The sequence below is a fragment of the Trichosurus vulpecula genome, chromosome X (assembly GCF_011100635.1).
Source record: "Trichosurus vulpecula isolate mTriVul1 chromosome X, mTriVul1.pri, whole genome shotgun sequence".
In the NCBI taxonomy this organism is placed as follows: Eukaryota; Metazoa; Chordata; class Mammalia; order Diprotodontia; family Phalangeridae; genus Trichosurus; species Trichosurus vulpecula.
Window position 1 is genome coordinate 8,013,678 of NC_050582.1, and position 12,170 is coordinate 8,025,847.

A 12,170-nucleotide genomic window follows, 5' to 3' on the forward strand; every position below is an offset into this window, starting at 1 on the left:
AGATATCTCAGAGCATGGAAAGTGGGATCACACAGCACGCAGAGAGGAGTAATGAAATAAGGACCAAGAATCCTGGAAAGGTAGGAAGGGGCCTGGGTGGAGAGGCCTTGGAAAGCCACACAGAGGATTTTCTATTCGAGCCTGGAGGTGAGGGAGAGCCCCTCAAGTTTATTAAATAAGGGAGTGACTGTGGTCAGACCTGTTGCAATAACAGAAGGCATGAGGTGATAAGGGCCAGCACCAGGGTAGGGGCAGTGTCAGTGGAGAGAAGGGGGCATATGTGAGAGACATCAACAGGACTTGGAAGTTGATTGGATATGGGGGAGGGGGATGGGAGAGTGAGAGAGTGAAGAGTTGAGCATGATACAGAGATTGTAAGCCCGGGTGACCAGGATGATAGTGGAACCCTTAATAGTAATAGGGAAGTTAAGAAGCAGGGAGGGCTTGTGGGAAAAGATAGTGGGTTCAGTTTAGACAGGATGAATTTAAGATGTCTATAATAGATCAAGTTCAAAATGTCCAATAGACAGTTGGAGGTCAGCAGAGAGGTTAGGGCTGGATAAGTAGCTCTGAGAATCATCTGTATAGAGATGATCACTGAATCCATGGGAACTGAAAAGATCAGTATAGAGGAAGAAGGAAATTCAGAAGAGAGCCTTGGGGGATGCTTCATGGTTAGTGGTATTACCTAGATGAAAAGAATAGCTAGGTGGCTCAGTGGATAGAGCGCTGGGCATGGAGTCAGGAAGACCTGACTTCAAATCAGGCCTCAGATACGTACTAGCTAGTGTAACCCTGGGCAAGTCACTTGACCCTGTTTGCCTCAGTTTCCTCATCTGCAAAATGAGCTGGAGAAGGAAATGGCAAACCACTCCAGTATCTCTGTGGGAAAACCCCACGTGGGGTCATGAAGAGTCAGATATGACTGAAAGGACTGAACAACAATAACAACACCACCTAGGTGAAGATCCAGCAAAGGAGAAAATGAGGAGGGATCAGACAGGTAGGAGGAGAACCGAGAGAGAGAGATGTCATAAAAAAACTAGGCAGGAGAGGATATCAAGGAGAAGAGGGTGATCATCAGTGTCAAAGGCTGCAGGAAGGTCAAGAAGGATGAGGACTGAGAAAAGGCCATTGGATTTGGCAATGAAGAGATCATTGGGAACTTTGGAAAGAGCAGTTTAGGTTGAATGGTGAGGTCAGAAGCCAGATTATTGAGGGTTTAGAAAAGAGTGAGAGGAAAGGAAGTAGAGGCACCTATTACAGATGGCTTTCTTGAGGAGTTTAGCCACAAAAGGGAAAAGAGATATGGAACAATAGCCAGGTGGATGGTACTGTTTTCCAAATATAGCTTACATAGAGCTCATTTCTAGGTTTCCCTAAATATGGATTGCAGAGTGCTCAAAGTAATAAATGTTTATAGGTTTGGCTTTATTTTACTTCACATAAAATGCAGAAGATCCAGAAGGACTTAGATGAGTCCAGGAACAGATACAGAAAGCACATAAGGCACTCAAGTAGCCCCTAAACTTACACACATAAGCACCCAAAGAGCCTGTTCAGAAGCTCTCCTTCGAAGGCAACACCATTTAAGACTGCAGTCACACAAGTGACCTTTTCCTATAAAATCTATACTGTTTGAATCTCTCACTAAAATATTGGCGGTAGGGGAAGGAGTAGTAGACCTGACACAGTCCAGATCCCTTGCTTTTCTAGGCTATGAGTCACCTTCAGCTCTCCTCCAGTCTTGGGGGCCATGTTGGTGATTCTTCTCTTTCTCCAAGAGCCACAGAGGTAGGCATGTTTAGAAACTCTCCTCTCTCTAGGTCTGATCCTTGAACTCTTGAACTCAGGGTTCCTCATGAGAGAACTCCCAGGGCTGGTGCCACCTAAGAAATCTCCCCTCCAGCCAGAAGGTTAAATCCTGGGATCATGCTGTCTAGGAAATTACAGTTCCCCCCCTTACACAGAGGTTGGACTTTAGGAACATTGTCTATAGCATACCATCTCAGGCCATGTGGACAAGTGCATCTGCCTGTGCCATGTGCTTCTGAAGGCACTCTGTCATGAACCCAGTTACTGGTATCTCTTGGATTGGGAAAGTTCTTTCTCAGCATTTTCATGGGCAATGTCATATAATTCCCATATGCTCATGTCCCAAGGTAGCAATTATTAGTTCCTGGAGGTAGAGGACATCACACACACAAGCTTCCTGCTCACCTTCAGAACACCTATTTAATGAAACAGTTTGGACCTGTTTTCTGATCTGGGAAAAGGCCCAAAAGATGAGAGCATCATACTACCCTTTTATGGCCCACACAGAGGGGTGGCTCTTATGACAGTCTCCCCTGAACCCCCAGGCAACCAACTGTTGTAAGCAATAATCCAGAGTTGTCAACTGTCCTCTGAAGAAGGTGCCATTGGGTGTGTCTATACTCTATAGAGGGAGAGATGCTCATTCCCTCTTTCGATGCTCTTATACTGGGCCGAACACACAAGCCTCCAACATAATCCCAAACACATAGAGTCTGGTCCATCTGCCATCAGGATGCTCAGCTTCTGAGGCCAGGGTCACACGTTTGGCTCTCTCCCTCCCTGCAGAGATGGCCCAGGGTGACTTATGTCTCTGTCCACTTTGCAGACGGGAAGGTTACATCCCTAACAACTATGTCACTGAGGCAGAAGACTCCATTGAGATGTATGAGTAAGTATGCACAGGGTCTTTGGCAACAGTATTTCACAAGGAAGAGAATATTTCTCTTCCTTTCTCAATGTGCACTTTAGAATTTCAAATGAGTTGACAACTATAGCTTACTTCCACAAGAACAGGGGTCCACCATGGGATATGAAACTTTTGAAAGGCTGCCAAGCCCAGTTTGAATTCTTTCTACTTTCCTTTCTAGCCTCAGGAGTGGGTTGTTCCTGAGTCCTTTCTTTTCCGATCTTTTTTCCTCCATGTCTCTTTGATCCCAGCCTAGGTTTGCATGTCTTCTATGCACATCATAGGCACTCAATAGCAATTTCCGTGTTGCATGTATGAGTGACAGCCAGACGAGTACAGGTGGGCCTATGGTGGCTATGATACTTCTTCCTGGGTTCAGATCTGGACACTTGGGCTGTTTCCTGTTTCAGGTGGTATTCCAAACATATGACCCGGAGCCAAGCAGAGCAACTGCTAAAGCAGGAGGTGAGTGTACTCTGATGTCTGAATCTCGGAACTCCAAGCAGCCTCCTAAGCCATGGACTGGTATCACCTCCAAGCTGAAGGAGATGAGGTTGCTGTCATGCAATGTTTGACTATACTTAAGCTTAGCGGTTGCTATGGCAACAGGGAATTGAAGGTCAGGATCAATGTAGGTGGGAACTCTACTTGTTTCCTAGTCATCTTGGCTTCTTCTTCTTCATTCCAGGGTAAAGAAGGTGGTTTCATTGTCAGAGACTCCAGCAAAGCAGGAAAATACACTGTGTCTGTGTTTACCAAATCAGCTGGGTAAGTGACAAGTAATGAGAGTCAGTCAGTCAATAAGCATTTATTAAGGACTTACCATGTGCCAGGCAGTGTACTAAGCTCTGGGGATACAAAGATCTGAGAAACATCTGCATAAGAATGATAAGCCCATGGGAGCTGATGAGATCACCAAGTGAGATAGTATAAAGTAAAAAAAGATCAGGGGGCCTAGGACAAAGCCTTGGTGGGAGGGTGCACCCATAATTAGGAAGCCTACCTAGAGGAAAATCCAGTAAAGGAGACAGAGAAGGAGTGGTCAGAGAGGAAGGAGGAGAAGCAGGAGAGAGTGGCCACCACCAGAAAACCTAGGGAGGAGAATATCAAGGAGAAGAGAGTGATCAAAGGCTACAGAGAAGTCAAGAAGCATAAGGAATGAGAAAAGCCACTGGATTTGGCCACGAAGAGATCACTGATAACTTTGGAGAGCAGTTTCCATGGAATGAGACAGCTTTCTGAAGGAGGTTAGCTGAGAAGGGGAATTGAAATGTAGGATGATAGCTAGCAGAGACAGAAGGATCAAGTGAGAGTTTTATGAGGATCAGGGAGATGTGGGTCTGTTTGTAGGTTGCATGGAAGATGCCTATAGACAGGGAGACAGTGAAGATACATGGGAAAGTGGGGGTGATGGAGGGGGCAATCTGCTGAAGAAGATGGACTGGAATGGGATCGAGGGCATTTGTCTTGGTGAGATGTGATATAGGGGTGGGTTCCTCACAACACTGGCATTCTGATCACCCCATCAGGCTACTTTTTCTCTTTCATCTTTGAGCTTCTCCACCTCACCGATTTGGAGTCTGTAGCTCCTTGATGTTTGTTGCCTAAGTTCCTGACTGTGTGTTCACTTCCCCAGGGATCCTCAAGGAGTGATCCGCCATTACGTTGTGTGCTCCACCCCTCAGAGCCAATATTATCTGGCTGAGAGACACCTCTTCAGCACCATTCCCGAACTCATCAACTACCACCAGCACAACTCTGCCGGTGAGTACCAGTCTGAATAAGAAGGGGCTACAAGCAGGCAGGGGGCAAACAGGGAGCTGAAATGCCCATCATTTGGAGGCTGAGGGAGGCAGACAACAGCAGCTTACACAGAACTGATCCTCAAGGAAGATTTGTGGCCTGATTAATTTTTAAAATTTTTATTCATTGTGAACTTAAAGACCAAAAGACGAAAAAAGAGGACCTTTCCATGTACACAGCACAACATAAAAAGATGACTCAATATAAAACCATGAATTTCCATTTCACACTGTTTACTTTTTTGAAAAACTATATAACACATACTTTTCAAAGCTACACTGTTTTTCTGTGCTTCCTTCTCAGTTTTGTTTTGTTCTTTGCTGTGCATTTTTAAATTTTTTTCTCCCTTCCTCTCCACACCTCCCTAGAGAAGGCTATTATCAGACACAAATATGTATATATATGTAAAACCATACTATAATCTATTTATCATTTCTTCCTTCATAGGTCCTCTGTAGTTGATTTGAGTAGTCATAATACTCAAAATTACTTAGTCGTTCAAAGTTGTTCTTAGAATAATATTGCTATATATAACATTCTCCTGATTATGTTCATTTCACTTTTCATTATTTCATGCCAGTCTTTCCATGTTTTTCTAACTTCAACAAGCTCATCGTTTCTTATAGCAAAGTAGTATTACATCATGATCATATGCTACATCTTGTTTAGCCATTTCCCAACTGATGGGCACCCCCTCAATTTTCAGTTCTTTGCCACCAAAAAAGAGCTATTACAAATATTTTAGAACATATAGGTTCTTTTCCTCTTTCTCTAATCACAGACCTAGTAGTGGTATTGCTGGGTCAAAGGGTATACACAGTTTTATAACTCTTTGGGCGTAATTCCAGATTGCTCCCTCAAATGGTGGATCAGTTCACAGTTCCACCAACAGTGTGAATTAGTATCCCAGCTTTTCCACATCCCCTCCAACATTTATTGCTGTCCCCTTCTATCATTTTAGCCAATCTGATAGGTGTAAGATGATACCTCAAAGTATTTTTTAATTTGCATTTCTCTAATCAGCAGTGATTTAGAGCATTTTTTCATATCACCATATATAGTTTTGATTTATTCATCAAAAAACTGCCTATCCATATCCTTTGACCATGTATCAATTGGGGAATGACTCATAATCTTATAAATTTGACAAAGTTCTTTATATATTTGAGATATCTGAAAAACTGTCTATAAAAAATTTCTCCCAATTTTCTGTTTTCCTTCTAATCTTAGCTACATTGGTTTTATTTGTACAAAATCTTTTTAATTTAATGTAATTAAATTATTCATTTCACACTTCACAATGCTCTCTACCTCTTGTTTACTCATAAATTGTTTTCACATCCATAAGTCTGATAGGTAATATGTTCCGTGTTCTTCTGACTTTCTTGTGATATCTCCCTTTCTATTTAGGTCATGTATCCATTTTGACCGTATTTTGGTAAATGGTGTAAGATATTGGTGTATACCCAGTTTCTGCCAGATTGCTTTCTACCTTTCCCAACAATTTTTATCAAATAATGAATTCTTATCCTAAAAAGTTAAATCTTTACATTTGTCAAATAACACGGTTACTGTAGGCTTGATTCATTTCAAAGCATGATGCTAAAGAAGTGCATTCATGAGCCTGGCAAGCAGTGAAGGTCCATGAAGTACCTACTATGGCCCCAGGAGAGCAAATAAGATGATGGATATAAAAGGCTTTGGTCTCTTTAAAACATGATATCATTGTCCATTTCTTCTTCCTCTTATTAGCATACTAGTTGCTTGGAGGAGAAGAAATACAGGAAAATAATTACAGTTACAGTTGGTGACATTGATAAAGCACTTTTTTATTATTAATTTAACAAATGTGAATGTTTCCATGTGCAAAGAAAAATTTAAAAAGATTATATATGAAATGATGAATCTATTATATAATGTTGGCCTTTTAAAATAAAAAGCATATGCTAAATTTAACTAATCTATTCAATGCCATCCCAATTAAATTACTAAAAAATTATTTTACTGAGTTAGAAAAAACAACAGAATTCATTTAGATAAAAAGTCAAGGATTTCAAAGAAACTAATGAAAAAATGTAAAGGAAGGAGATTCAGCAGTACCAGACCTTAAACTATATTATAAGATAGTAAAAATCAAAACTATCTAGTACTGGCTAAGAAATAGAAAGATAGATCAGTGGAACAGAGTAGACACACAATTCACAGTAGTAAGGACTATAGTAACCTTGTGTTTGACAAATGTAAAGATTTAAGCTTTGGGGATAAGAATTCATTATTTGGTAAAAATTGTTGGGAAAGCTGGAAAGCAGTCTAGCAGAAATTGGGTTTAGACCAATATCTTGGCCTTCTTTTCCTTTTTTTTTAGACCAATATCTTAAACCATGTAGCAAGATAAGGTGAAAATGAATACATGACCTAGATAAAAAGGGGGATATCACAAGAAAATTAGGACATGGAACATATTACCTATCAGACTCGTGGATAGTAGAATAAAATGTGAAGAAACAAGAAATAGCACTTGAGGTATAAAATGGATAATTTTGATTATAATAAATTAAAAAGTTCTTGTACAGATATAACCAATGTAGCCAAGATTAGAAAGAAAGCAGAAAATTGGGGAAAAACAAAACTTTCATAGACAATCTCCCAGATAAAGGCCTCATTTCTTGATATATGAAGAACTTTGTCAAATTTATAAGAATATGGGGCAGCTAAGTGGCGCAGTGAGTAGAGCACCAGCCCTGGAGTCAGGAGGACCTGAGTTCAAATGCGGCCTCAGACACTTGACACATGTACTAGCTGTGTGACCTTGGGTAAGTCACTTAACCCTAATTGCCCTGCCCCCCCCTAAAAATGTATAAGAATATGAGTCATTCCCCAATTGAAAAATGATGAAAGGATATGTTTTTGATGGCAGTTTTTGATGAAGAAATCAAAACTTTATATAGGCATATAAAAATGCTCTGAATCATTATTGATTAGAGAAATGCAAATTAAAACAACTTTGAGGTATCATCTTACATCTATTAGATTGGGTAAAATGATAGATACCCTCCAATTGGGGAATGGCTAAACAAGTTGAGGTACACAATTGTGATAGAATACCACTGCAGTGTAGGAAATGATGAGCTGGTTGATTTAGAAAAACATAGAAAGACTTGGACCTATGAAGGAAGATGCTGTCCACCTCCAGAGAAAGAACTGACAAATAGAAATATGTAGAGTATGGTCTTACATATGTATGTATAAAGGTATATATATATATAGTTGTATACATATATATATGTATATATATACATATATTCTTGTTTAATTGTAGCCTTCTCTAGGGTGGGGGAGAGAGGGAGGGAGAAAAAAGAAATTAAAAGTGCACAGTAGAGAGCAAAAAAAAACCTTAGAAGGGAGCACAGAAGAGCAGGGTAACTTTGAAAACAATGTGTAGTATTTATTACATAGGTTTTCCAGAAAATGTAAACAGTTTGAAATGGAAATGTATTGTTTCATATTGAATCCTCTCTTTATGTTTTGCTGTGTACATGAAAATGTTCTTTTCTTTCTTTTCTCATTTTGTATTTAAGTTGAAAATGAATTAAAAAAAACATTTTAAAGTATATTTTAAATTTAACACAGCAGTAACAAAAGTGAGGGTCTGTGGAATCGAAGTCTGTGAACTTGGTTGAGGAAAGAAACAAAATCCTGTTTTTCACTAGCCTTTGCCTGAGATTGAGCATATCTCTCAATTATGAATGTAGGCAACAAGCATGATTATGAGCAGCTTACCAAAGGGGAAGCCATGGCTCAGAGAAGTCTAAGAACTCCCTGGCCATAAATGGTCTCATTTGAGCCACACACTAACTATGTGAGAGAAGTCCTGGAATGGGTATAATTAGCCTCGGTTTACAGAAGGGAAAGCTGAGGCTCACAGAGGTTAACTGTGATTTGCCCATAGTCACACAGCTAGCAAGCATCAGAAACAGATTTCAGTGAGCCAGGTCTGCCTGGCTCTAGGTTAGTCCCTCTACCCACAATGCCAGTGTTGCTGCTCAATGTAAGCCATCATCTCTCCCCTCATGGAGCTTCTGGTCCAAAAGAAAAAAGAAAACAGGGGCGGCTAGGTGGTGCAGTGAGTAGAACATCGCCCCTGGAGTCAGGAGGACCTGAGTTCAAATCTGGCCTCAGATACTTGACATACTTACTAGCTATGTGGCCTCGGGCAAGTCACTTAACCCCAATTGCCCTGCCTTCTCCCTTCAAAAAAAAGAAAAAAAAAGAAAACAGTATATATATAATGAAGCACTAGCTTGTGTGACCTGGGTTCTTCTAAGTACAGGGAAAGTTTACAGAAGGGGGAAATAGGTCATTTGGAGTTGGAGAAGGCAGGAAAAATAGCCTTGAGTAATAGTTATAATAGTGGCTAACATTTCTGTAGTACTACTATGTGCCACTCACTGTGCTAAGCACTTTATAAATAGTGTTTCATTTGATCCTCGCAACCCTGAGAGATAAGTACTGCCAGTGTCTCCATTTTACAGATAAATAAACTAAGGCAAACAAAGGCTAAATGACTTACCCATGGTCACACAGCTGGATTTGAACTCAGATTTTCCAGACTCCAGGCCCACCTAGCTGTCTAAGAATGTTAGACTTGAGCTGGGTCTGTACTCTAGGAGTATATTACTAATGAGGGCCATATTTTCTCTCTTCCATGAAAATATCTGTTGAGAGGAGGAAGAGGGAGAAGCTGGGGATGGGGTGGGGGTAGAACAGACATCAATCCCACAATGTTGCAGGAAATGTGGGAATATGGAAGTCAATTGGAACAAGGCAGTTCTGTGTGTAAGGCCTGCAGCTTCTCCTGCCCAATTGTGGCCACCTGGGCACTGGCAGAACGAGATGCTGAGTTAGGCAAGTGTAACCCACTCTTGTGTGTTTCAGGACTCATCTCCAGACTCAAGTATCCGGTGTCTCAACAAAACAAGAATGCTCCCTCCACAGCGGGGCTGGGCTATGGTAAATGCTTCTTTCTCAACCTGAATCTACTGCCTTTTGCCCTGCCCCCCCCACCTCCCACCTCTCAGTGACTGCAGGAGCAAGTTGGAACTGGGCCCGTCCTGACTTTCCCCATAGTGAGCCTTTCTGCAATGCCTGCCTCCGGGAGGACCAAGCTGGCTCCAAGCAGTTGTTTCTTTCTGCTCTTCCCACGATTCCCTTGGGCTTTGGTCCCTACTAAGAGAAACAGGGGCTGCAGAACTGTGGGCTGCCAGGGCTCGAAAGGCCCTTGAAGGGCTCATCTCTACTATCTTAAGCCATCACTATTTCCAAAGTTCCAAGATCCCAGAGTGACCCAACGAGGAAAGATGCACTGGTGCTCCTGAGACGTTCCCTGGAACCTGTACCCCATTCCTCCCCTAAGCAGACCCCTCCCCTACAGCACCATTCCTATGCCATGGAATTACACAGAGGCTGCTATTTGTTATAGGGTCATGGGAGATTGATCCAAGGGACCTGACATTCTTGAAGGAGCTGGGGACTGGACAGTTTGGGGTGGTGAAGTATGGGAAATGGAGAGGCCAATATGACGTGGCCATCAAGATGATCAGAGAAGGCTCCATGTCAGAGGATGAGTTCATTGAGGAGGCCAAAGTCATGATGTGAGTTACTACCCAAACTCTCCATCCAACCTTTGGTGTCTATATCAGCAGGCACGCTACACTTTGATGTGAGTGTGCCATACATTGTGTGAAACTTCAGAGGTCTGGGACCAGGACCTGGGGTCACACTGTGACAAGTGGGAGGTTCGGTCTCTAGTTAAGATATTCCTTGAGAACAGTGTTGGTCCTGGGAGTGTCCTACCTCCAGCAGCGTTAAGAGGGTGGGAGTGGAAAATGATGCTTCCACAGCCAGTCTTGTTTCCAGCCAGTTCTCCCAAGTAGGTAGTCTCCGTGACCATCCCGTGTCACACTTACTCCTTTACTCTATTAAGGAATTCCAAGTGTCTACTTAGGGCCAGTCTTGAAGTGTCGGGGCATAGCCGGGGGCTGGAGGGGATGGAGAAAGGTAATATAGTCATCAGGGCCACTTGCTCTGGTGATGCTTCTTGGCTCCTTTGTCAGACATTGTCTTCCCCAGCCTTCCCTCAGCTGCTCTGTGGAGCAACAGGGGAGGCTGGATCTATTACCTATCCTGTAGGAACCTGTCACATGAGAAACTGGTCCAGTTATATGGGGTCTGCACCAAGCAGCGCCCCATCTTCATCATCACTGAATACATGGCCAATGGCTGCCTCCTGAACTACCTGAGGGAAATGCGGCACCGCTTCCAGACCCAACAGTTGCTGGAGATGTGCAGGGACGTCTGTGAGGCCATGGACTACCTGGAATCTAAGCAGTTCCTTCACAGAGATCTAGTAGGACCTTGGGGGACTGGGTGACTGCAAAGGAGGCAGGGTGGGGGAGAGTGTGAGGAGAGCTGTGGTTAAGGTGGATGGATCATGACTGGGTTTGAGGAGAAGCAGGGTAGAGATCTGTCCTTTCATTTGAGCCTTCCAATGAAGCCTACATGGAGCCCCACAGATTCATGGCAAGCTGCACCTCCTCTCCCTAGCATAACTGAGGAAGATCCTTAGGGTGAGCCCCCTGATGTAGTACAGAAGGGATAAGACAGGTAAAAGGCTCCATAGAGCATGGAGAGAGCCAGAAGAAATACTGGGGCCTATGTTAAGAGGAGATGGCTATTAAAGGGGCACAGGTGACAGAAGGTACCCCAGGCAGAGATTCAGGAGCTGGGAATGAGCTTGTGCTCAAACTATGCCATTTGCCCAGTTTCGTTCTTAGTGCTCATTTACCTTGGCCTCAGTGGCAAAGATTTGTGGGTTTGGCATCAGTTGTCCACATTTGTGCCTTCTCCCTTCCTTCCACCAGTGTTAGTGGCACTGGCGGTGGTGGTGGCAGTCGGGAAGTGGGGTGGAACCTCTCAGATCAGCAGTATTTTTGTGTTCCCAATATCTGGGAAAGCATGAAGACTCAGGAGGACATCTGCATGGTGCAGCTGCACTGCCTTTTGGGAACACTTCTTCTCAGCCCTGCCCAGACCAACTCCCAAACTGCCTTGAGCTCCCAAACTGGCCCCCATTTAGTTCTAGTTTGACATCTCCCTAGAAGAATGGATTCCATAACAACTGCATGCATGAAAGAAATCCAGCCGCATATGTATGCCCACTGATTTCATTCATTGTGTACATACTCAGGTGTTTCTGTGAAGTAAAATTAGAGCGAGGCTCGTAGTCAGTCAAGAAGCATTTTTAAAATACCTGCTGTGCGCCAAGCACTGTGCTAAGTGCTGGGGATACAGAAAAAGTCCAAAGACAATTCCATTGGGTTTAGAGAGGTTTCTCACATGGAAGAAACAAAACCTGTCTTACTGATGTCAGCAATAACCTAACAAACACTTCTCAAGTTCTGTGGGAATCCACTGATAGGATTCCAGTGCACATGCAGGGAAATGTGGCCTCACTGGCATCTCTTCCTCCACAGGCTGCTCGAAACTGTTTAGTCAATGACCGAGGGATTGTCAAAGTATCTGACTTCGGTCTCTCCAGGTCAGTGCACCTCCTCATCCTCTTTCCCCTTTCTTCTTCTTAAAAAAT

At 42.9% G+C, this 12,170-nt stretch overlaps 1 protein-coding gene across 2 annotated transcripts in view; it reads left to right on the forward strand.

The window, feature by feature from the left end:
- Window positions 1–12,170, forward strand: part of BTK (Bruton tyrosine kinase) — a 40,415-nt gene that overhangs the window by 25,441 nt on the left and 2,804 nt on the right. For both annotated transcript variants that reach the window (XM_036740334.1, XM_036740335.1), the window contains exons 9-16: window positions 2,642–2,704; window positions 3,133–3,187; window positions 3,411–3,490; window positions 4,359–4,486; window positions 9,461–9,535; window positions 10,005–10,176; window positions 10,715–10,931; window positions 12,058–12,122. In XM_036740334.1, the coding sequence (XP_036596229.1) occupies window positions 2,642–2,704; window positions 3,133–3,187; window positions 3,411–3,490; window positions 4,359–4,486; window positions 9,461–9,535; window positions 10,005–10,176; window positions 10,715–10,931; window positions 12,058–12,122 (855 nt within the window). The remainder of the gene's footprint in view (window positions 1–2,641; window positions 2,705–3,132; window positions 3,188–3,410; window positions 3,491–4,358; window positions 4,487–9,460; window positions 9,536–10,004; window positions 10,177–10,714; window positions 10,932–12,057; window positions 12,123–12,170) is intronic.